The sequence below is a fragment of the Nymphaea colorata genome, chromosome 13, assembly GCF_008831285.2.
Source record: "Nymphaea colorata isolate Beijing-Zhang1983 chromosome 13, ASM883128v2, whole genome shotgun sequence".
In the NCBI taxonomy this organism is placed as follows: domain Eukaryota; kingdom Viridiplantae; phylum Streptophyta; class Magnoliopsida; order Nymphaeales; family Nymphaeaceae; genus Nymphaea; species Nymphaea colorata.
In genome coordinates, this window is record NC_045150.1 from 15,070,614 (window position 1) to 15,094,102 (window position 23,489).

General features: G+C 43.0%; 1 protein-coding gene across 2 annotated transcripts in view; it reads left to right on the plus strand.

Moving 5' to 3' along the window:
* Positions 1–21,718, plus strand: part of LOC116267047 (protein CELLULOSE SYNTHASE INTERACTIVE 3) — a 30,019-nt gene extending 8,301 nt beyond the window's left edge. For both annotated transcript variants that reach the window (XM_031648595.2, XM_031648596.2), the window contains 3 exons: positions 19,827–20,281; positions 20,799–20,915; positions 20,997–21,718. In XM_031648595.2, coding sequence (XP_031504455.1) covers positions 19,827–20,281; positions 20,799–20,915; positions 20,997–21,164 — 740 coding nt within the window. In that variant the 3' untranslated portion in view covers positions 21,165–21,718. The remainder of the gene's footprint in view (positions 1–19,826; positions 20,282–20,798; positions 20,916–20,996) is intronic.
* Positions 21,719–23,489: the final 1,771 nt, after the last annotated feature.

A 23,489-nucleotide genomic window follows, 5' to 3' on the forward strand; every position in this document is an offset into this window, starting at 1 on the left:
GTGGATTCAGTCCTGGCGTGATTTGCCCTAATTCCAGTATTTGCCCTAAATCCTATTTCTGGCGTGATTTGCCCTAAATTCTACCTCTGTGTTATCTGCCTTAATTCTGTTCCATTTAATTTCTACATCACATAATCCTAATCTCCTTTGTCCTAATTCTGTCCAAACTCCAAACCAAACCATTACACAGAATACCTAACCCGTTCCATTATTCCTCTTCGATTTCTGCTCTCATTATTCAGCCATGGACCAGCAAAACTCCTCTCTCTTATTCTCCAGTTTTCTCTCCCAACTTATCTCCCAAAAACTGAATCACAACAACTATTTGACTTGGAAACGTCAAATAGTCCCATTTATTAAGAGCCATCGATTCTATGGACATATCGATGGCACCACCCCAGCACCTCCAAAGTGCATCGACCGTGAAGTGAAGAGGACTGTAGTGGCAGATCAAGCTACTGGGACTTCGGCTGGGACTGAGATCAGATTTGATTATGAAACTCTTACTGAAAACAACCCTGAGTATGAAGTTTGGCTGGCTCACGACCAGTCTCTTGTTGCCTACATTACTTCTACTCTGTCAGAGGAAGTATTGGGAGGCGTTGATGATGATTTAACAGTCCTAGAGTTGTGGTCTATGCTTGCCACGATGTACTCTCAAGTATCAGAAGCACGATTTCTATAATTAAAAAGGCAGTTTCAGGACATCAAGCGCGGGACGCGTACAGTTTTGGAATATTTGAATGAAATAAAAAATGTAAGCGACCAGCTTGCTGTCATTGGACATCCGGTCAGCGACAAGGACAAGGTGCAGCAAGCTTTAAGTGGACTGGGAACAAATTTTGACATATTTTGCACAACTTTGGAAGTTCTACCTGTCCTCCCATCCTTTGAAGATCTGAAGGCCAAGTTATTTCAGCACGAAGCTAGTCGTGTACAGCGACAGAACTTGATTCCTTCCAGCAGCTACAATGTACTGATTACAGGGACACACACACTGCAAGGGAATCGCACCCGTCCTTGGACTCCTCAGGCAGGAATGGGAAGATGTATTCTCCCAACACCATCAGGCATGAATACTACTATTGACGGATCTTGTTGTATGGGTCCGAGTCTAGACTCGATCCAGTATGTCCTAGTTTGGGCATACTTATACCATTGTAACCCTAATCTTAAGTTTTTTAATGAAATCTTAAGAGAGAGAGAGTTTGGTCGCTAGTGGGCGCTAGTTCCTCCTCGTCCGTGGTTTTTTTCCTCTTGTTAAGGGTTTTTCCACGTTACATCGTGTTCATCTTATTCCTTTGTTCTTGATCTTCGTGTTCCAACATGGTATCAGAGCTGTGAAGTTCCGGCGTGACTGATTCCAGTTTTTGCTTCTGTTGTGGCAGTGTGAGAGGAAGACTCGTGCCGGTATTGTTCATTGCCCATCGCCCGACGGTTCCAATCATTGCTCGACGATTCCAATCATCGCCCGACGGTTCGCTGCCCGACGTGGTCATCGCCCGACGCCGTAGGAGTCCCTCGATGCCATCTGGAGTCCCGGCGACGGACTCCGCCATCTGGAGTTCTAGCGACTCTCTGTTTCTGCCCTGCTTGCCGCTGCCGCCACCAGCTGCATCGCCTGAGAATGCTGTTGCCACCTCCGCCACCAGCTGCATCACCTGAGAACGTTGTTGCCGCCGCCGCCACCAGCTGCGTCGCCCGCGGTTCTCTGCGTCGCCCGACGTTACTCTGTTCGGTCCTTGTTTTTTGGCCCGACGCCGTTGGAGTTCCGACGTCGCCCCTTGCTGGTCTCCCGTCGTCTTCCCCCTTCTTCCTCTGCTCTGCCCAGGCCGCCCGACCTTGCCTTGCCTGCTACCGTGAGGTCTGGTGTTTTGCCGTTGCTGTCCAGAGTTGTCGCCAGCGTATTGCTGCTGCTGTTTCTTTTTTGTTCTCTTTGTAGGGCTGGTTTATAATTATGGCAGCGTCTTCCTCGTCCACCGTCAACACTGATCAATCTGAAATTGGGGCTTATAGAACTGAGAATGTTCCCGTTCAAGTCACTACTATTCGCCTTACCAAGGAGAACTATCTCCCGTGGTCGGCCGCTATGACTATGGGGATTGCAGGCCGCTATGACTATGGGGATTGCAGGCCGCGGTCAGATTGCCTATATCAATGGAAGGAAACCTGAACCGGTAGAGATAAGTGGTGTGTGAGACACTTGGTTTCTTGAGGATAATCAAATAAAAACTTGGATTGTCAACTCTGTTTCCGCTGATATCCAACCCCTTATTCTTCGGAAGAAGACTGCTAGAGACATGTGGGTGATTTTAGAGCAAATGTATGGCCAGAAGAAAATAGTTATCCGGACTTACCAACTAATGAAGACTATCTATGGAATTCGGCAAGGGAACTTATCTGTTGCAGATTATTATGGGGCTTTGAAAGCCAAGTGGGAGGATCTTGACTATTATTCTGATTAATTGGCATTGTCCTCAAGATCAGACACTTTATGTTGCTCAAGAGTGGGAAAATAGAGTGTTCCTCTTTTTAGCTGGTTTAAATGATGAGTTTGAAAGCGTTAGAAGCCAGATTCTGAATTCAGGAGAAGTGTCGAGTATTGAAGATGTGTATTCTCGTGTTGAAGCTGAAGAACAGAGGAGGCTGGTTACATCTGGGGGAAAGAGAGATCTCATGTCATATAATGAGAGATCTACTCTTGTTAGTCGGGGTCTTGGAGGCACTACTAGATCTCTTCGTAGATGTACTCATTGCAAGAAGAATGGTCATACTGTGGATTTCTGTTGGGATCTTCATCCAGAGAAAAAGGGTAACAAAGGGAAGTCTTCTAATGGGAAGTCGACTGTGCCTGAGGAGACAAAATCTAGTGGAGGGAAGATCTCTATTTCTGCTGAACAACTTCGGGAACTGAGGGCTTATTTGGGTCGGATCGATGTCAATCAGATCGAGGCATCAGATGAGACAAAGGCTAATCATGCTCTTGCCATTGTAGGGGATAAAGGTAACTCTTGTGTAGGGGAATGGATTGTGGACAGTGGTGCTACTCACCACATGACGGGTAACCCTAAATTGTTTCATGAGTATAAGTTGTCTTCGGGAAGGGAACGAGTATCTCTTGCAGATGGTTCCTCTACCTTTGTGGCCGGAGAAGGGAGTCTGTACTTGTTGGACAAATTTCATGTGCGAGGAGCATTACATGTCCCTCAGCTTCCCTTAAATCTCTTGTCAGTTAGTAAACTTACTAAAGAGCTGAATTGTGAACTCTCATCTTTTCTGCAACTCGTTGTATTTTGCAAGACTTGGCGACAGGGAAGAAGATTGGGATTGGTTTGGCATCTGATGGCTTATATCGTCTTCCCATACGCGTGGCCACGGCTCTTATGACAACGATCAGCAAGACAAAAAAGCGAAGAGAAGATTGCCTTCAGTCCTTTTGTATTGGCATGAATGCCTTGGGCATTTACCTTTTGGGATTTTGAAACAGTTGTTTTCCGATTTGTGTTCCAATCTGAATTTGTCGTTGATTTCTTGTGATGTATGTTAGTTTGCCAAACATATGAGGGCTTCGTACCCTATTTCTACTAGTTGTGTTAATGAAGTTTTTTCCTTGGTTCACTCTGACGTGTGGGGGCCTTCGGGAATTCATACCCGTCAAGGTTTTCAATATTTTATAACTTTTATTGATGACTTCTCTCGGACCACCTTTGTCTACTTGTTAAAGGATCGCAGTGAGGTACCTCATATCATAGAGACCTTCATTTTACTTGTGCAAACTCAATATGGTGGAACTGTTAAAACCTTTTGATCGGATAATGCCCGTGAGTATATGTGTCAATCAGTTGAGGAGTTCCTTCAAAAAAGGGGGATTGTTCACGAGACGTCCTGTAGTTATACTCCCCCACAAAACGGGGTGGCTGAGAGGAAGAATCGCCAGCTCCTTAATGTCACCAGAGCCCTTTTGTTTCAGAGGAATCTTCCCAAGCATTATTGGGGTGATGCAGTTCTTACTAGTGCGTATCTCATCAACCGCATGCCCAGTGGTGTGCTGAATGGTCGGACTCCCCACTCTTTATTTTCGGGAAGTCGTCAACCTTTTCTCCTCCCCCCTCGTGTTTTTGGCTGTGTGTGTTTTATTCATGATCACAGTCTCAATGTTAAGAAACTTGATCTCCGGTCTATCAAGGGTGTGTTTGTTGGGTATTCTCCTACTCAGAAAGGATATAGGTGTCTTGATCCTACCACTGGCTGTGTTTATGTTACAAGGGTTGTTACCTTCTTGGAACATGTCTCTTACTTTTGTGAGAATCCTCTTCAGGGGAAGAAGTCTGTGGTTAGGAAAGAGTATTCTCAGAGTCAGGAGATTCAATTTACAGATTTTTTGGACTACAAGAAAGAAGAACCTCTCACAACTGTTGATGTGCCTGAGAAGGAGGAAGGGTGTGGCACCGGAACTAAGAAGGAAGGTCATCGTATGTCTGGACAGGTCTACTCTAGACGAGGTGCTCGGACAGAGGAGGTAACTTGTGGTGCTAGATCTACTTTCAATCCCAATGCCATTCCTTCATCCACCCTGGATGAACCAAGTCCTACCTTGAAGACTCAAGATGAGGTTGAAAAAGAAAATGAAGATCTTCCCATTACCCTGAGAAAGGGTGTCAGGTCATGTACTCAACACCCGATTGGTAATTTTGTATCTTATTCAAGACTTAGCAAGGATTACAAGTGTTTCGTATCTTCTTTTTCTTTGGCTGTGATTCCCAGGATCGTTGCTGAAGCTCAAAGTGATTCCAAGTGGGCTGATGCTATGAAAGAAGAAATGGAAGCCTTGAGAAGAAACATGACATGGGAAGTTGTGAAGATTCCTGAGGCAGCTCACTTGGTTGGATCCAAGTGGGTGTATACCATTAAGTACAAACCCGATGGAAGTGTTGAAAGATACAAAGCTCGTCTTGTGGCCAAGGGGTTTAGTAAAAAATATGAGATTGATTATTTGGAGACTTTTGCTCCAGTTGCAAAAATGAAGACAATTAGAGTTGTTATGTCCCTAGCTGTGATGAAGGAGTGGAGGATGTACCAACTCGATGTTAAGAATGCTTTTCTCAATGGTGATCTCGAAGAAGAAGTATATATGCGTATGCCCCCAGGATATGAAGAACCAGAGAAATGCTGTAAGCTGAAAAAGGCATTATATGACCTCAAGCAGTCGCCTAGAGCATGGTTCGAACGTCTCAGATGAGTGATGCAACATCATGGGTACAATCAAGGGAATGGAGACCACACTCTATTTGTGAAGAAAAAAGAGGGCAGGGTCACTCTTTTACTTGTCTATGTGGATGACATGATTGTCACGGGAGATGATGAGGAGGAGATCTTCAAGTTAAAAGTGTTATTGGCTGCTGAATTTGATCTCAAGGATCTTGGCAAACTGAAGTATTTTCTTGGTATTGAGATTGCTAGATCTAGTACTGGCCTTGTGCTAAACCAAAGGAAATATACTTTAGATCTGTTGAAGGAGACTGGTAAACTGGGGTGTAGACCCGCTTCTACCCCACTTGATACTGGACACAAGTTAAGCCTTAGAGATGGAGAGCTGCTCTGTGAAGAAGCTAAGGGAAGATATCAACGTCTAGTTGGAAAGTTGATTTATCTTACCCTTACGAGACCAGATATCACTTTTGCGGTAAATGTACTGAGTCAATTCATGCATGCACCTACTGATACACACCTAAAGGCTGTGGACAGAATATTGTGCTATTTGAAGAGAAATCCTGGCAAGAGACTCTTGTATGTGAAACAAGAGACTGTAGAGATTGAGGAGTACTCCGATGCAGACTGGGCAGGTTGTGCTGATACTCGACGGTCTACCACAGGGTATTGTGTCTACTTGGGAGGAAATCTTGTTGTCTGGAGGAGCAAGGGACAGGATGTGTGTTCTCGATCTAGTGCAGAGGCAGAGTATAGAGCTATCGTTATGGGAGTGTCAGAGTTACTATGGCTGAAAATATTGTTGACTGATATCGGAATAGAGGTTGAAGGACCAATGAAGATGTACTGTGACAACAAGTCTGCAATCAACTTAGCCAACAACCCTGTACTACACGACAGAACAAAGCATGTTGAGATTGATCGTCACTTCATTCGTGAAAGGATTGATGCTAAACAATTAATCTTACCTTACATGAAGTCTGAAGACCAAACCGCTGATGTTTTGACGAAAGCTCTATCTTTAACTTCATTCAAGAGAAATGTATCCAAGTTGGGCATGTTTGATATGTATGCCCAACTTGAGGGGGAGTGTTGACAGATCTTGTTGTATAGGTCCGAGTCTGGACTCGATCCAGTATGTCCTGGTTTGGGCATACTTATACCATTGTAACCCTAATCTTAAGTTTTTTAATGAAATCTTAAGAGAGAGAGAGTCTGGTCGCTAGTGGGCGCCAGTTCCTCCTCGTCCGTGGTTTTTTTTCCTCTTGTTGAGGGTTTTTCCACGTTACATCTTGTTCAACTTATTCCTTTGTTCTTGATCTTCGTGTTCCAACAACTACATCTACCACGCCTAGAAGGGTTCCTACTTGCTTCTATTGCAACAAAAGGGGGCATGTAAAATCAGAATATTGGCACAATCCTCAGAACAAAAATAACCAGATCAGGCGTGAGAACAAGGCAGCAGCAGGGTCAGCTTCTTCATCATCCGGCTCAAATGCGACATCAAATATTTCAGCAGACGTGCTACAACTTTTAATGACAGCCCTATCTAAACTCCACTTGAAACAAAATGAGCAAGGAAAATGGTATGTGGACTCTGGAGCAACAGCCCATGTTACTGGTGACACAGGTAATCTCTCTAGTATTTTCCCTTATTTATATCAAGGTTCAGTTGTCACGGGAGATGGTTCCCATCACACAATATCGCACATTGGAAATGCACAAATATCTATGGGTCGTTCTTCCATACCATTAAAGAATGTTTTTGTTGTTGCAAATGTCACGAAACATATTATCGCAGTGTCCAAACTTATTGATGATACTCATTCCTCTGTTGAATTCACACCATCTTCTGTATATGTCAAGGATGCTCGAACCAAGAAGACATTTGCTGAGGGCACTCGCAAAGGAGATATGTATGTCCTTAAAAAAGCTCCAAAGATGTCAAAACCTTACCTTTCAGATTCATCTTTTCCAAGTCATAGTGAAGTTAATGTCGCAGAGTATAATAAGTCATCCATTTGGCACGGTCGGTTAGCTCACTGTAGTCAGTCTTTTGTTCGAAGTCTTGTTGCAAACGAGCTCTTAGATAAGTCCAGTCTGAATTCAGTTAGTGAGTCCAGCATGTGCTCGAGTTGTCACATCTGTAAGAGCCATGCCCTTCCCTTTCAATTAATCAATAAAAGAGCTTCAAAGGTTTTTGACACTATATATTATGATGTTTGGGGGCTCGCTCCAATTCCTTCTTCTTCCGGGAGCCAATACTATGTCATTTTTATTGATTCATATTCCCGATATACTTGGATTCATTTCATGAAACACAAATCAGAAGTTTTTCACTTGTTCACTCAATTTCATGCCTTGGTTCGAAATAAATACTCCAGTGATATTGTGCATTTTCAATGTGATGGTGGTGGTGAATTTATTTCAAACGAATTTACTGAGTACTTACTAAATCATGGGATCACTAGACAAATCTCATGCCCGCATACACCTCAGCAAAACGGAATTGCTGAAAGGAAACATAGGCATATCGTTGAAAGTGCGCTCAGCATGATGCATGACACAGATTTACCTATAACATTGTGGACTGAGGCTTTTCATACGGCTGTCCATGTTATAAACCGGCTGCCATTGGCTTTGCTTGATGGCAAATCACCATTCTTTCTATTACATCAGGAACAACCACATTATGAGAAATTGCGTGTTTTTGGATGTGTGTGCTATGTGCATATTGATGTTTCCATAAGAAACAAATTTCAAGACCGTGCTGTTTTGTGCAGATTTATGGGGTATGCAGAAAATTACAAGGGCTATAGATGTTACAATCCTAAAACTGGGCGTGTGCATATTTCACGGCATGTTGTTTTTGATGAAAGCAGATTACAGGATCCAAAGGCGCCTTCTATGACACTCAATGATAAAAATGAGGTATATGATACTTGGTTACATGCTGAAATTTTAAGACAAGGGGCAGAAATGTTGCCTGAGCAGAGAGAGCAAGCTGTTGATGAGCTCGAAAAATTTGTCAATAGTTCCTTGGACAGCACCACTTTCTTGGACAGCCTTCCTTCATCCTCTTAGCCCAATGATCCACCTATAGATAACCGCTTCTCAGGCCTGGTGTATTCTCGGCGGTCAGTCCCTACCGCAGCTCCACACAAATCACAACGCGTACGACATCCTATTGATAGATGGGTAAGCTATAACAATTTTTCCTTAGATTTTCAGCTTTTTATGACAGAAGTCAGCAAAAAGGTGGAACCAAAATGTTATCAACATGCGAGTAAGGAAAAATGTTGGGTTGAAGCTATGAATGAGGAAATGGCAGCCTTGAATGAGTGTCAGATTTGGCAGATTGTTCCTCGTCCAGATGGTAAGAATGTTGTGGGCTCCAAATGGGTTTACAAACTGACATTGATCGATATAAAGCTCGCCTTGTGGTGCGAGGCTTCACTCAAGAATACGGGAAAGATTATGATAAAACATTCAGTCCGGTCATCAAGATGGGAACGATCCGCGTAATTATTTCTCTTGCAGTCTCATATGGATGGACTCTCTATCAGTTGGATGTCAAAAATGCTTTCCTTCATGGGATTCTAAAGGAAGAAGTATACATGGAGCAACCTCTCGGCTATGCTACACATGATCCTAAAAAATGGGTATGTAAGTTACACAAGTCTCTATATGGGTTGAAGCAGGCTTCTAGGTCATGGTTCGATCGGTTTTCTCATCATGTACAACAAGTTGGTTTTTTCTGAAGCTCTCTCTATCACTCTTTATTTATCTACCATACCGGAGAAGCTACCACTTGGTTACTTATCTATGTTGATGATATTGTTATCACTGTGAATTCTTCTTCACATATATCTTATGTTAAAGATATATTGAAGCAAGAATTCAAGATGAAGGATCTCGGCGAATTACGGTACTTCTTGGGTGTTGAACTTGACAGGACAGACGATAGATTGACTCTTACGCAACATAAGTATACTCTTGATATTTTGGACAGGGCAGACATGATTAATTGCAAACCCATAACTACTCCTAGTGTTCTCAACACTAAATTGACTGCCTTTAATGGAACGGCTGCATATCTCAATCCTACATTCTATCGCAGCATTGTTAGTATGTTACAATACCTCACTTTTACACACCCAAACATAGTATATGTTATAAATCAGATCTCTCAATTTATGCATGCACCCACGAAAGGACATATGGATGCCACTAAGTGAATCTTATGGTATCTCAAAGCTACTCTTGGAGATGGACTAGTCTACACAAGATGCCCCAATGTGTTAGCCGTCGGCTAACAGAAGTCGAGAGGGAGGAAGGAGAAGGGAGAAAGGAACGAGAGAGAGAAAGACAATCAACAAGCATGCTTAATTAGGGTAAATCTCAAGCTTAAGTACAATTAATAACGGGTTCGGACTGGACCGACTCGTACTGAAATCAGATCCATACTGAAAACATCAAATAGCAAGACCTAATAGAAATAAACTACTACTGCCCCCCCCACAATCCCTATATGGATCGTAACAAATACTCCCCCCTTGAATAACACCTTGTCCTCAAGGTGTGAATGATGGAAACCGCTTCTGTATGTCCTCCAAATCTTCCCATGACGCGGATAACCCCTCCTCAGAGAGCCACTCAATCAACCACTGTACCGTTCATTTTCCATTCACTTTGAGTCGTCGTACTCCTACTCGACGTAGGGGTTGGATGCTAGAGGGGATCGCCAAGGCGGGGGCAGCTACAACTTCACTTTCTGTCGGTGGCTTGAGGCACGCTTTGAGTTTGGAAACATGAAAGACCGGGTGTATGGTGCTGCCCAATGGTAACTGTAATTCGTAGGCGAGATTCCCGATCCTCTTTAAAATCTGATAAGGACCAACATACCTTGACAACAGCTTACTTTGGCCTGCCTCTCGCATACCTAGCAATCGTTGGGGAGGTCGTCTTAGGAAAACCCAATCCCCTTCTTGAAATTGAAGTACTCGATGGCGATGGTTGTACTGGATCACCATACGATTCCGTGTTGCTGACAGGTGTTCCTTAAGATCCTTAAGAATCACATCACGACACCTCAACTCCGTATCAACCAGTTCATCACGTGCTGTCCCCAATTAATATCGGCGAATAGTCGGAGGAGGGCGCCCATAGACTACCTCAAAAGGGGTGGTGTTCGTGGATGTATGCCAACTGGTATTGTAAGCGAACTCTACCCATGATAGATAGTTGACCCAGGTTTTGGGTCGCTCCCACACAAAGCATCTCAAATAAGTCTCAAGACTTCGGTTTACGACCTCTGTCTGCCCATCTGTTTGTGGGTGATATGCGGTACTCATCTTAAGTTGAGTTCCCTGCAGTTTGAAATACTCCTACTCCTGCCAAAAAGCACTAAGGAAAATTGAGTCACGGTCACTTACAATGGAGCGTGGCATACCGTGAAGCTTCCCCACGTGCTCTTGAAAGGTCTGCGCTACTGTTTTGGCTGAAAAGGGGTGTGAGAGTGCTACAAAGTGAGCATATTTGGAGAGCCTGTCTACTACCACCAATATAACAAATTTTCCCTGAGAGCGGGGTAATCCCTCTATGAAGTCCATGGATATGTCTTCCCAAATTTGGTCAGGAAGAGGAAGTGGCTGTGAGAAGCCAGCAGGTCGCGTGGTCTCATATTTATTGCGTTGACATACATCACATTGTCGCACATGATCCCGCACAGCACGCTTCATTCCCGGCCAGAAAAACGCCGTCCTTAAACGCCGATAAGTCCCTTCCACTCCTTCATGGCCTGCGTCCTTCGAGTCATGATAATGTGAGATTAAAATACCTGGCAAGCTTGTCTCGGGCGGGATAAATGCGCGGCTACGGAAGTAGAGGTAAGGAGGGCGCCACTCGTACCCATACCGTCTCGTCGGATTCTGTAGAAGGTCAGTTCGTATTCTCTGAACTGACGCTGCTGACTGATGGGCCTGCTGAATGTCTGTCCAAATGTTGCACTGAATGGCTGATAGCGTCCAGCAGCCATACCCCTCCTGCCCCTGTCGAGAGAGACCATCTGCTGTCGGGTTTTCTTTCCCGCTGCGATGCCTAATCTCAAAATCGAAGTTGAGCAGTTTCATCACCCAACGCTGCACCGCCGGTACTAATGTTTTCTGTTGTAGGCAGTATCGCAAGCTATGATGATCTGTGAGCATCACAAATTTCGTACCCAACAAATAATGCCGCCATCTAAGAACCGCCAATACCATAGCAATGAGTTCGCGCTCGTAGGCTGATTTGCTGCTGAACGTGGGTCCCATGGCGCGACTAAAGAATGCTATCGGATGTCGATCTTGGCTCAAAACTGCGCCCACTCCTGTGTCAGATGCGTCTGTCTCCACTTCAAACTGCATGTTGAAATCGGGCATCCGTAGAACTGGTGCTGTGGTGATGGCCTCCTTGAGTTGGTCGAATGCCACTTTGGCCTGGTCATTCCATCGAAACTGATCCCGTTTTGTGAGGTAGGTCAAGGGCGCTGCGATACTCTCGAAGTTGCGCACGAACTTACGATAGTATCCTGCCAGTCCTAGGAACCCGCGTAGTTCCCAAACGGACTGAGGAATGGCCCAATTACGCACTGCCAGGACTTTAGCCTCTTCCATCTTCACGCTACCGTTGCCAATCACATGGCCGAGATATGTGACTTCACTCATGCCGAATGAACACTTAGAGAGTTTGGCGTGAAGGGAGTGTTGTCGCAACATAGAGAGCACCTCCCGTAGATGATTTAAATGCGCCTCTTCGTCTACACTAAATACAAGGATGTCATCAAAGAAGACCAGTACGAACCTGTGCAGGTATGGCCGGAAGATATCGTTCATGAGTGACTGGAACGTCGCAGGAGCATTGGTGAGGCCGAACGGCATCACTCGAAACTCATAATGTCCATCTGGGGTTAAGAATGCTGTCTTCGGTACATCTTGTGGCGCGATCCATATCTGATGGTACCCAGCTCGAAGATCCAGCTTCGAAAATAGGGCTGCCCCTCTGAGTTCATCAAGGAGATCTTCCACGATGGGCAGGGGATAACGATCTTTCACTGTTAGAGCATTCAAGGCGCGGTAGTCTACACAAAACCGCCAGTTTCCATCCTTCTTGCGCACCAGGAGGGCAGGAGACGCAAACGGGCTGCGACTGGGCTGTATAATTCCATGTTCCAACATTTCTTGCACCAATCGAGTTAGTGTATCACGTTGGGTCGGGCTATACCTGTATGGTCTCCTTTTCACTGCATCGGCCCCGGAATGTAGCTCTATATGGTGGTCATAGGCGCGCGAAGGAGGCAACCCATGAGGGACGCTGAACACATCCGAAAATTCTTCCAACAGGGCCGGTAGTCATGCACTGGTGAGGGCGGGTTCTGACCTCTCCTTCCCCTCGGCGCTGGTCATGAGAAGCACGTACGAAGTAGCCGCTCCCTGCAACATTTTGGAGGTGGCGGTCTCTTGAACTAGCTGTCTTGGAGTAGCTGACAGAGTGAGGCGCTTCCCATCCGGTTGTGAAAAGTGCATTCTCATGTTAATGAAGTCCCATACGACCTCGCCCAGCCCTTTCAACCAGTGGATGCCCAAAACGAGGTCTGCCCCGGCCATTGCTAGTGTATACAACTGTACCGAAAACCCATGGCCCTGTATCTCAAGTTTCTCGTCGGTGCACCGCCCCTTACATTTTAAGGTGCTTCCATCTCCCACGACCACATAGAAAGCTGGCTGCTGGTCGACTTCGCACCCTAGGGCTCTAGCGGACTTCTCACAGATGAAGTTATGCGTGGACCCTGTATCCACAAGTACACTGACCTTCTGACCGCGGAGTCGGCCCTGAACTCGCATCAATTGAGGCACTTCATGTCCCGATAGGGTATGGAGAGATATTTTGGGTGACTGGGCAAACTCTTCTTCAACTTGTCTCTGTTCCCCAATAGTCTCCGTCGGGGCGTCCTCCCCTTCTTCTTCAACTAGGTACATATGAAAGCGTCTACATGCGTGGCCCGGTGTCCACGGTTGATCACAATGGAAGCAAATATTTTGACGCTGTTTTTTCCTTATTTGTTTCGGGGTCAGACGGCGAATAAAAGTGCGGTTTGCTGGTTTGGTTAAGTTCGCCAGGCCGGGTTGTATTTCCGAATTCGTAGTTGATGCCCCGTGAGGACGAACACCGGCTGCCCCTCTCCCGAGACTCTGATATCGCTGCTGTTTTTCCTCCACCACACGGGCTATCGCAAAACAGTCATGCAAATTGAGGGGTCGCATGCTTTGCACCTCAATATGGATTTCCTTTTTGAGTCCCCTAACAAAGGTACCAATCAAAGCTTCTATTGGCCATCCTCGAACCATATTGCTAAGTTCTTGCAACGCTCTTGGTAGTCTTCAATCGACCCCGTCTGACGTATTTTGGAGAGTTCTTGATTGTAATCAACATAAATTGAAGGTCCGAAACCCGCCGCCATGGCTGAGATCAAGGTCCTCCAATCTGGCCGTCCGTGTTGATCAATCAGCCATCAGTACCAACGAATGACTTTCCCTTCGAAGTTCATGGCAGCATAAGACACCTTCATCGTCTCCAAGATCCCATGGCACTCGAAGAACTGCTCGACTTTAAATATCCAGCTGTGTAAATCTTCTCCGCTGAATCGGGGAAAGTCCATCTTGGCGTGCTTGAGGCGCGCCGGATCAATACCTCCATAAAAGCTGGTAGAGGAGGTCGGAAGGAATCCCGCAGGGGTGTCCGTTCGACTGTTGCTGCGGCCCGAGAGTGCCACGTTGTTAGTGCCGTCGGTAACGGAGTTCAACATAACGGTGGGCAGCATGTTGGGAGTGGGCACGGTCGATCCAAAAGACCCAAATGCGATGCCTGCACTGATCGGAGGCTGCGGTAGAGGTAAAGTCGCGATGGCCGGTTGAAAAAAAGGTATGGCGCTGACCGGCGACGTACGCTGATCCTGCCCCGACAAGCTTGTATTGGGCGCGTGGGGGGAGCCTAGCGCCGTGAGTGTCGGCGAGCTGGTGAGGGCCGCATGGGCTGGTGAGCGGTTGCTGGAATAGGGGTCGCCGAGCGGAGTGCTGCCAAGGGTGGGGGTTTGCTAGAGCAAATCGCGAAAATCCGCTGCGATGGCGGTGTGGAGACGAGCCTCAGCCTCGGCTTGCACTCGTTCCATGGTCTATAGCCTGCGGTTCACTTCGATAATCGTTTCTTCCATCCAGGCGCGATGCGCTTCCACCGCTGCTAGGGCGGCGTTGTGGAAGACGGTTGCGTCTTGCTCATCGGACGCCGGCGGCAGTGTCGGCGGCGGCGGCGGCGCGGCCATGCCTGGCTCTGATACCATTTGTTAGCCGTCGGCTAATAGAAGTCGAGAGGGAGGAAGGAGAAGGGAGAAAGGAACGAGAGAGAGAAAGGCAATCAACAAGCATGCTTAATTAGGGTAAATCTCAAGCTTAAGTACAATTAATAACGGGTCCGGACTGGACCGACTCGTACTGAAATCAGATCCATACTGAAAACATGAAATAGCAAGACTTAATAGAAATAAACTACTACTGCCCCCCCACGATCCCTATATGGATCGTAACACAATGTTACGCTTGGACATCGCATTTATACCTATACCGACGCAGACTGGGCAGGAGATCCCGATGATCGACGATCAGTTTCAGGTTTCTGTCTTTTTCTTTATTCTAATATCATTTGTTGGAGCAGTAAGAAGCAGCACACGGTTGCTCGACCTAGCACTGAGGCAGAATATAGAGCAATGGCTGCTGGGACAGCTGAAGCGTCATGGTTACGCCATTTGCTTGGAGAACTCAACCTTCCTATTGTTCAGTCATCGTTACTATGTGACAACCAAAGTGCGATAAAAATTGCCTTCAACTCCGTTCTACATAATCGCACCAAACACATAGAGATTGATCAACACTTCATCCGTCAGAAAGTTGAAGAAGCCGAGATCTTGCCTACTTATGTACCCACCAGTGAACAAGTAGCTGACCTCTTCACCAAAGGACTCACAGGACAGCACTTCTGGGAATTGAAGAACAAGTTATGCATGATCAAATCTCATGCACAACTTGAGGGGGGTTGTTAAGTTTGCGTGCCCATGATCGGGTCTGTCCAGACGACCCGATCCAATTCTTTTATATCCACACGCCCAAATATACTAGGTGGTGGCATACTTGTAATTTTTTACATATTTTTGTACAAACTGTTGTAATCTGATTAGGTTATCTTAATAACAGTGATTAAGGATTGCAGTGTGGTTTTACACACCAACTGCACCTTCTCTTCCATTAGCTTCTACCTTCTCTACTCAATCACTCTTGTTTCAGGCCAGAGAGACAAATTTCTGGAAAATCTTACAAGCCCTTTTGTGAATACATGTGCAACTTGATCACTTGAACGAATCAATCGAGATATAATCTCCTTGCCTTCAATTTTCTGCCTAATGAAGTGTTGGTCAATCTCAATCTATTTAGTCTTGCTGTGATGAATACGATTTGAGTAAAATTTGAACTGGACTCTGGTTCTCATCCATGAATAGATATTCAAAACTTGGTTCTTGAAGCTCATGCAGTAAGTGTTTAATCCTAACAACTTCTGCAATAGCAGTAGCCTTAGCTCTACGTTCTACATCTATACTAGATTTAGCCACAACCTTTTGCTTCCTATTGCTCTAAGAGACAAGATTAGATCTAATGAAGATGCAATATCCCAATACCAATTTCCTATCATCCGGATTCTCAACCCAATCATCATCAAAGTTGACAGCAAGATCATGAAGCATACATTTGGAATCTCCTTAAGTTTATAAAAGTCCATCTCCACTAGTACCGTTCAAGTTCCACAAACTCCTTTTTACTACATCCATGTCTTGGTTTTGGGGCATGCGTAAACTGAGAAACTTGATTAACTGAAATTGTAGTATTACTGCGAGCTAAATTAAGGCATTGGAGCATTCATACTATACTACAATATTTTGTAGGGTCACATCTCCAATTCTCCATCATCTTAAGTCAACTTCTGATTAAGAACACTCGGGGTTGCAGGTGGCTTATCATCATGCATATAACCCAATGTATTATGCTATGTAAAAGTAAAAAGTACCATTTTGTTCATCCACCTCAACTCCAAGAAAGTATCTCAGGCTCCCAAGATTTTTCATCTTGAATATGTGGCTCAAAAGTCTTTTGTCTTTTGAATATGTTCCTCATCATTTTAGGTAATAAAAAACATTATTAACATTATTAACGAAAGTATAATTATTCCATGGCCCCAAAATATAAATAAAGAATAACCCAATTGTGACTGTGTAACTTCGAATTTCAATGGAAAACTTTTAAACTATGATCTAGATTGTCCTTTGTAATTGACAAAAACACCATTGTAAAACCCCTTCTAAGTATCCTGTTGGCTGTTCATTGCATAGTTCCCCCTTTAAGTTCTCATGAAGAAATGTATTTTTGACATCCAGTTCATTTATCTGCCAGCCATGATAACAACCAGTAATAGAACAAGTCGAATAGTTCCATCTTCACAATCATACTGAAAATTTCATCATGATTCTACCCAAATACTTGTGTTAAAGGTTAAACCTTTTGCAATAGGACAGGCCTTGTATCAATGCTATCGTATCATAACTTTATTTAAAACTTGATGATCAGGAAACTGCAGAATATGCTTCAACAAGAGGAAAACAGAAGGAAGAGAATGTGAGCTACAAAACTGCGTGTTCAATAACGTGGATGGTAGGGTGTTTAGTATTAGTAATAGGGTTGTACCCTTAAACAAAAAAATTAGTGTAATACCTTATGCTTAATGGGTATTTGCGGCATAGTCACAAAAAACGCGTTTTTTTTAAATACGTTAAAAACACAAAAAATAGGTCAATCAGAAAAGCGGCAAAAAAACCTTTTTTAAAAAAAATGCCAAAACGAAAAAAAATGTTTTTTTTGTGTTTTTCCCCCTTTTTTCATTTTAGGCATTTTTTTTCACATTTCTTAATGCCAGACTACTTGTTTCCATTTTCTAATTTTTATTTGTTGCTTGTCTACTTATTTTTTGATGTTGTCTTATTGGTTTCTCATTTATTCTATTTTTCTCTATTTTTAGGAATTTTTAAATTTTTAAATTTTTAAAAAATTTACAGTAACTTTTCCCTTTCTTTCCTATTTTTTTCAAGCTCGCCGTATTATCCCCGAGAAAAACCTCGCTGTTTAAAACCTAAAAATGATATGTGGGACTATGGTTTTCTGTAATACATGAATAGTCTACAACAAGGAATTGGATCTGGGTCCAGACTCAGAATACACAAACACCTTGACTCTTAACATGCTCTTCATGAGATCACCGCTCCATCAGTGATAGATTGCCAGATTTTAGTTAACTTTTATCAGTGGACTTAGGATGAACATAATCTCATCTTGAATGGATGAACGGATGAATATGTATAGACATATAGACATGTTTGTCTTGTTGTACGGATAGCTAAATATGGAGAAGTGGTTATGTGAGGATCTGTGAATCTGTTGGCCAGCTTTCAGATTGTGTTCCATCTGCGTGAGAGTGAGAAAATTGGTCTATATGGCCCTTCTTGGGTTCTTCCTTCAAATCTTAGAGTACCTATTTATGAAACTAATATTAAACCTACGGCTCTTGGACATTTCACTTAACATCACTATCTAACATTGACATGACATAATTCTCTGACATGCTTGATATTTTATGGACATTGCACAATGTGTCTGGTGCAGTTGACTATTGTTGATTAATTTTACCTTTCTTTTTCTGGTTATGTTGATGGTTTATTGCATAACATATGCTTTCAGTTTCAGTTTAGCTCTGTTTTTATTTTTAAACTTTAATTATATTTCATATATATCCCATGGATCATGTTGACCATATTCTGGCTATCTTCCTGGTTCAGCCATTTTTTTTTTCTGGTTTTTATAAATCCAAATGTAGAATGCTTGTTCAAAAGAAAAATCATGAAATTCCAATGTGTAAATAAGATTTTATAAGCATTTTATCGTTAACAGTTTGGCTTTCTTAGCTTATAAAATCTGACCTAGGTATTGATTTTGTGACTTTTTTATTATATCTTCCAACATTTTGCATCTGTGTTGTTAACATTTTGGAAAAATGTATAAAATTAGGCAATATATTTAGTAGGCTTATTTCGGTGGCATGCTTTATTGTCATGGTTGACCATAATGAAAATGCTTCTTTTGTTGTCCCACATAATGGTAAAGATCGTTTTCTGAAAATCGTGTCCTTGAAAATCACGTTTCTAACAGCAAGATCATCAGTTCTTTGTCAAGAAAGGGAAGCTTTTTATTCTCCAACGGAGTTTCCTGTCTTTCAGAAAGATGAAAATATTTTGGTTCTCTGCTTCAGGGTTTTGATTATCCTTCTGCAAGAATTCAGAACTTTGCTATTAAAAGTCAAATCATCAATATGTCCAACATTGGTGGACTCTCCCTCTCTTTCTCTCCCTCTCTCTGTGTATGTGAGACATACACATGCACACACACAATACATGCATAAGTATGGCCTGTGTGGAGAATCCGTAATTCCAAGCAGTGGGAACATGTATTTATAATAACCGTTCTTAGTAGCAGGTTGTCTTGTTCCATTTTTTGGTGTTTGGGCTTTTTGATATTGGAGTATGTAAATATTACAGAATAATGCATCTCAAACTATGTGTGCAGTGCAGTGTTGTACGATACGTACGATACGGGGTCGTATGTACGATACGGGGTCGTATCTTTTACAAAATACGATACGATACACTCCCTGTATCATAAATAGGGGTGTATCGTGCCTGTATCTTATGATACGGTGTGATATGCCCCGTATCGTACAATACGGGTTGATTTCAAAAAAGGGAGGTTGGAATCCCCCTTTTTCGTGTTTTTTGTTTTTTAAAAAAACCCTACCCTTCTTCATTTTTAACCTGGAGATTGTGCTGCCTTTGAGGGACATCATCGATTTTCATTGTTATATCATCGATTTTCAAAATAAAATCATCGATTAAACCATGGATTTGTGCGTGAGTGGCTGATTCCCGTTGGAAGGAAAAAGGTTTTTTTAAATCGTGAAGATGAAAATGAAGAAGAAGATGGAGATGAGGATGAGAATGAATATGATGAAGATTATGAATGAGATTCGAGAGTGCTTTTTTTTTATATGTATTGACATTGAACATTTTCACAATTTCATTATCATCTTGTGGTGTAGTACATAACATCTAAAACTTGTTTTTTGATGTGGTATCTCGTAGACTTATGGACCTTATGATTTATGAATCTATGTGTTTTTTATGAAGAACATATTATTCTTGATTTTTACTGATTTTTTATGAAATTTTTGAATTTTTTTCCTATTTTTTTCTGATTTATTAAAAGAAAAACGATACGATTACGATACGTTACAATATTTTACAATACAGTGTATCTTAAAGTCAGACTGATGCGACTTACGATACGCTTTTTACAACATTGGTGCAGTGTTTCTCATTGACACTTTGCTAGTTTGCTTTGTAATCTAAGATGGTGTTCTTACTGTCATATTGCTTGCAGCTGCTTTGGGGAAGGAGTTGTTGTCAAGAGAAACTATCAATGTAGAAATCCTGAGGGCTATAAATATGATATTCACCAACTTCTCTAAGCTCCATATTTCCGAAGCCGCTACACTTTGTATACCACACTTGATTGGTGCCCTCAAAGCTGGACCTGAAGCCGCCCAGGAGAGTGTCTTGGACACACTCTGCTTGTTAAAGCAATCGTGGTCAACCATGCCAATAGATATCGCCAAAGCTCAAGCAATAATTGCCTCAGAAGCAATTCCTGTACTGCAGATGCTTATGAAAACATGTCCACCGAGCTTTCATGATAGAGCGGACAGCTTGCTGCACTGCTTGCCTGGTTGTTTGACTGTCACTATTAAACGTGGGAATAACCTAAAGCTGACCATGGGAAGTACAAATGCTTTTTGCCGATTGACAATTGGAAATGGTCCTCCACGTCAAACAAAGGTAAACTACGGCTGTTAAATGCCTCCAATAATTCTTAATCAGATGGAGACCACCTTATGGCCCTCATTGCAGGTATACCTAAGAAAGGTTTTATCATCATCAAAGGCCCGCATCCCACATTAGGGACCAACAGGAACAACATTGCTTTTGTTTACATTTTCTTTGCATTTCCTTTCCTACTGTAGCATTTTGCTTTTCCCCCCACTGTAAGAGCATGTAATCGTTCCTGGTGTAATATCCAGGTATACCTAAGAAAGGTTTTATCATCATCAAAGGCCCGCATCCCACATTAGGGACCAACAGGAACAACATTGCTTTTGTTTACATTTTCTTTGCATTTCCTTTCCTACTGTAGCATTTTGCTTTTCCCCCCACTGTAAGAGCATGTAATCGTTCCTGGTGTAATATCTTCATCTGTTATTGCTAATCTAAACATGTAGGTTTCGTGATGTTTAGGGTGTAAATTGTAATCAAATTAGAAATTGTTCTGATAGTAAATATTCTTTTTGACTATTAGGTGGTAAATCATAGTACCTGTCCTGAATGGGAAGAAGCATTTAAATGGGCATTTGATGTGCCCCCGAAAGGTCAGAAGCTCCACATTCTTTGCAAAAGCAAGAGCACATTTGGGAAGGTATGAACAGTCTTAGTTGTCTTTTCTTTTATGGCTTACACCGTTTTGGTTGTGTGATTGATCAATGTGACTGGATTGCAGACGACTCTTGGTAGGGTGACAATCCAGATAGACAAGGTAGTAACTGAAGGAATATTCAGTGGTTTTTTCAATCTAAACCATGATGCCAATCGTGATGGTTCATCAGGGAGGAAGCTCGAAATTGAGATCCTATGGTCTAACCGGGAGAGACCTAACGACAGTTTATAGATGTTTATGTGAGTGGCAGAGGTTGGTGATCCCCCTGAACTATTTGGGGGCTTAGTCTGCATTTACTTAGTTTGCTCGATTCTGTTCAAGTCCAGTTCTGCAGAGCGGCAAATGCTGTTTGCTGAAGTGGCAGCAGTGTACATGTCCAAAGTTGGTGTTTCCATAGATTAAGGGGTTTTTCATTCCTGCAACTATGAAGGCCGAGATCTGCTGTATTTGTTTTGGCGAAAGAGGATCTGCCAGAAGTTGACGGGACGGATTTACCTAGCTCTTTATTAGGATTTGTAATTGATGTACAATAAGAGGCGGGAGGAATGGCTGTTGGGGAGTGATTATCACTTTTTTTGACGTTGTGCTGTCGAAGCTTCTCTGAGAAGCTAGTTAAGCGTCTAGTTTGATGTACAAAATCCATAGGATGCATCTTTGCAAGGCGGTGAGGGGTTGACCTTTTCTATGCAGCCTCAGCATTTGTTAACACGATTGGAACCGTTGTACAGAGTTGTCTATGTGCCTGATGGCGCATTTTACATGGTTTAACTGAAGTATTTTCACCAGATTGATCACGTAACTCAAAAAATCAGTACCGTATCTATATCGACCGAAAAAAGAGAAACAAGAACCATCTGCAAATGGGATGAAATGTAAAAGGAAAAAGATGGACCAGCGATCTGTCTGCTGTTAAAATGGTTACTTGCGCAAATACAAGCAGCTTCTGTTCTTTTCCTTTTTAGCTCGACGATGATAGCCAATTGAACATGCCGTCGATAAGCCCGTCTGTGGTGGTTTTGGTTGGTCAGCAGATATCAGAAAGCAAAGCAGATGGCCTATGTCACAGAGATATGGGTACAGGTAAGCAGCAATTTTCAAAATTTTAGGATATTCAAAAAAATTAAAAATGATAATAAAAAAACATGCAATTAATAATTCATTCTTACAATCTCATAAATCATACGAAAGAATGTCTCAAACAAAACATTGTTTTTTCATCACCAATCTCATAAGGCAGATCAAAGAATTCCAAACTTCCAGTTTAGGAGAAGAAATACATATTCAATTAATCATAAAGCAGGAAATTAGAAAGACAAAAACGAGGCATTTCCTTTCTCTTTCATTCCTGCAGGCAGCCAACGAACAGTCCTTGCAATTCTTAATGGTCCACTGTTTTCTTGCATGATCGAACGATTCACGCTTTCCATCATGAACTTTTTCGGGAGTCCAGATGCCCCAAATGATGGTTCCGAAGTATAATCTCCAACTGCGGGTAAGCCATCCTCGTTTGAAACTGGTGCAAAACCTCTTTGTTCAATTCTTGTACTAAACCTTGCTGAGGTAACTGTGTCCTCTTGAATCCTGGCCATAGCCCACTGCCCTATCTGCTCAGCCAGATTGCATTTGAAAAACAGGTGGTCTACGATTTCTGTCTTGGTGGCAAATATATCATCGACTTGCAAGCGCGATCCCTCTTTTTTCCTATCTATCCTCTTTTTTCCTATCTATCAAGAGTGGGAAAAGTCCATTGACTGCCAGGTAAGTGAACCACTGAGCTCTAGGATTAAGGCGCCCAAGCGAAATGTATTCCCCCATTCTGTTGAGGCCGTTTAGAACAAATGTACTCCCATAAGAAAGGGGTGTCCAACTCTTTTGTTGCTTCGCTCATGAATCTGACTTTGTCAGGCGAGGTAGAAATATAAGGTCTCTGTCCCCACACGCTGAAGAATGTGATTGAATTTAGGTCTCAAAATTAAGTCTCAGTCCAAAATTTATTTAATGGATAACCTCAGCCACTTCTCACACCATATGAATTCCTCGGCCGTGAGAATGTTTGCTAAACAAACTCCAGCCCAATTATCGTACCAGAAGCTGATTTTTCCCTTTAACACAAAGTTCCTAAGAACCAGTCCGATAACAGGCATGCATAATCCTAGCTGCACTAAGAAACATCACCCGTTGGAAGAGAAATTCTTGGACAATCCTTTTGGGCTTTTCCGTTTTATACCAAGAGAAAGATAAGAACAATCTCCAACACCGTCATGTCCACATGACAAGAAAAGCATATGTCCTTAACAAGGATGTCGTAAGAATGTCTAGCGTTTCCAATAGACTTGATTGCAGGTAGCAATTGCTTGCTTGACAATGTTCTGGTGAAGCAACCAGTGTTTTGTTTTTCTCATGGAAGATTGTGGTTTGCATGTAATTCAAAGACGTAGCTATTACCTTCATTGGCGAGGAGAGAAAATCTCTGGTCTCGAGAGTTAGAGTTTTGGAGGTGGGCAATGCGAGCATCGCCCGTTGTTGGGGAAGGGGGGCAATGGAGATTGAAGCGGA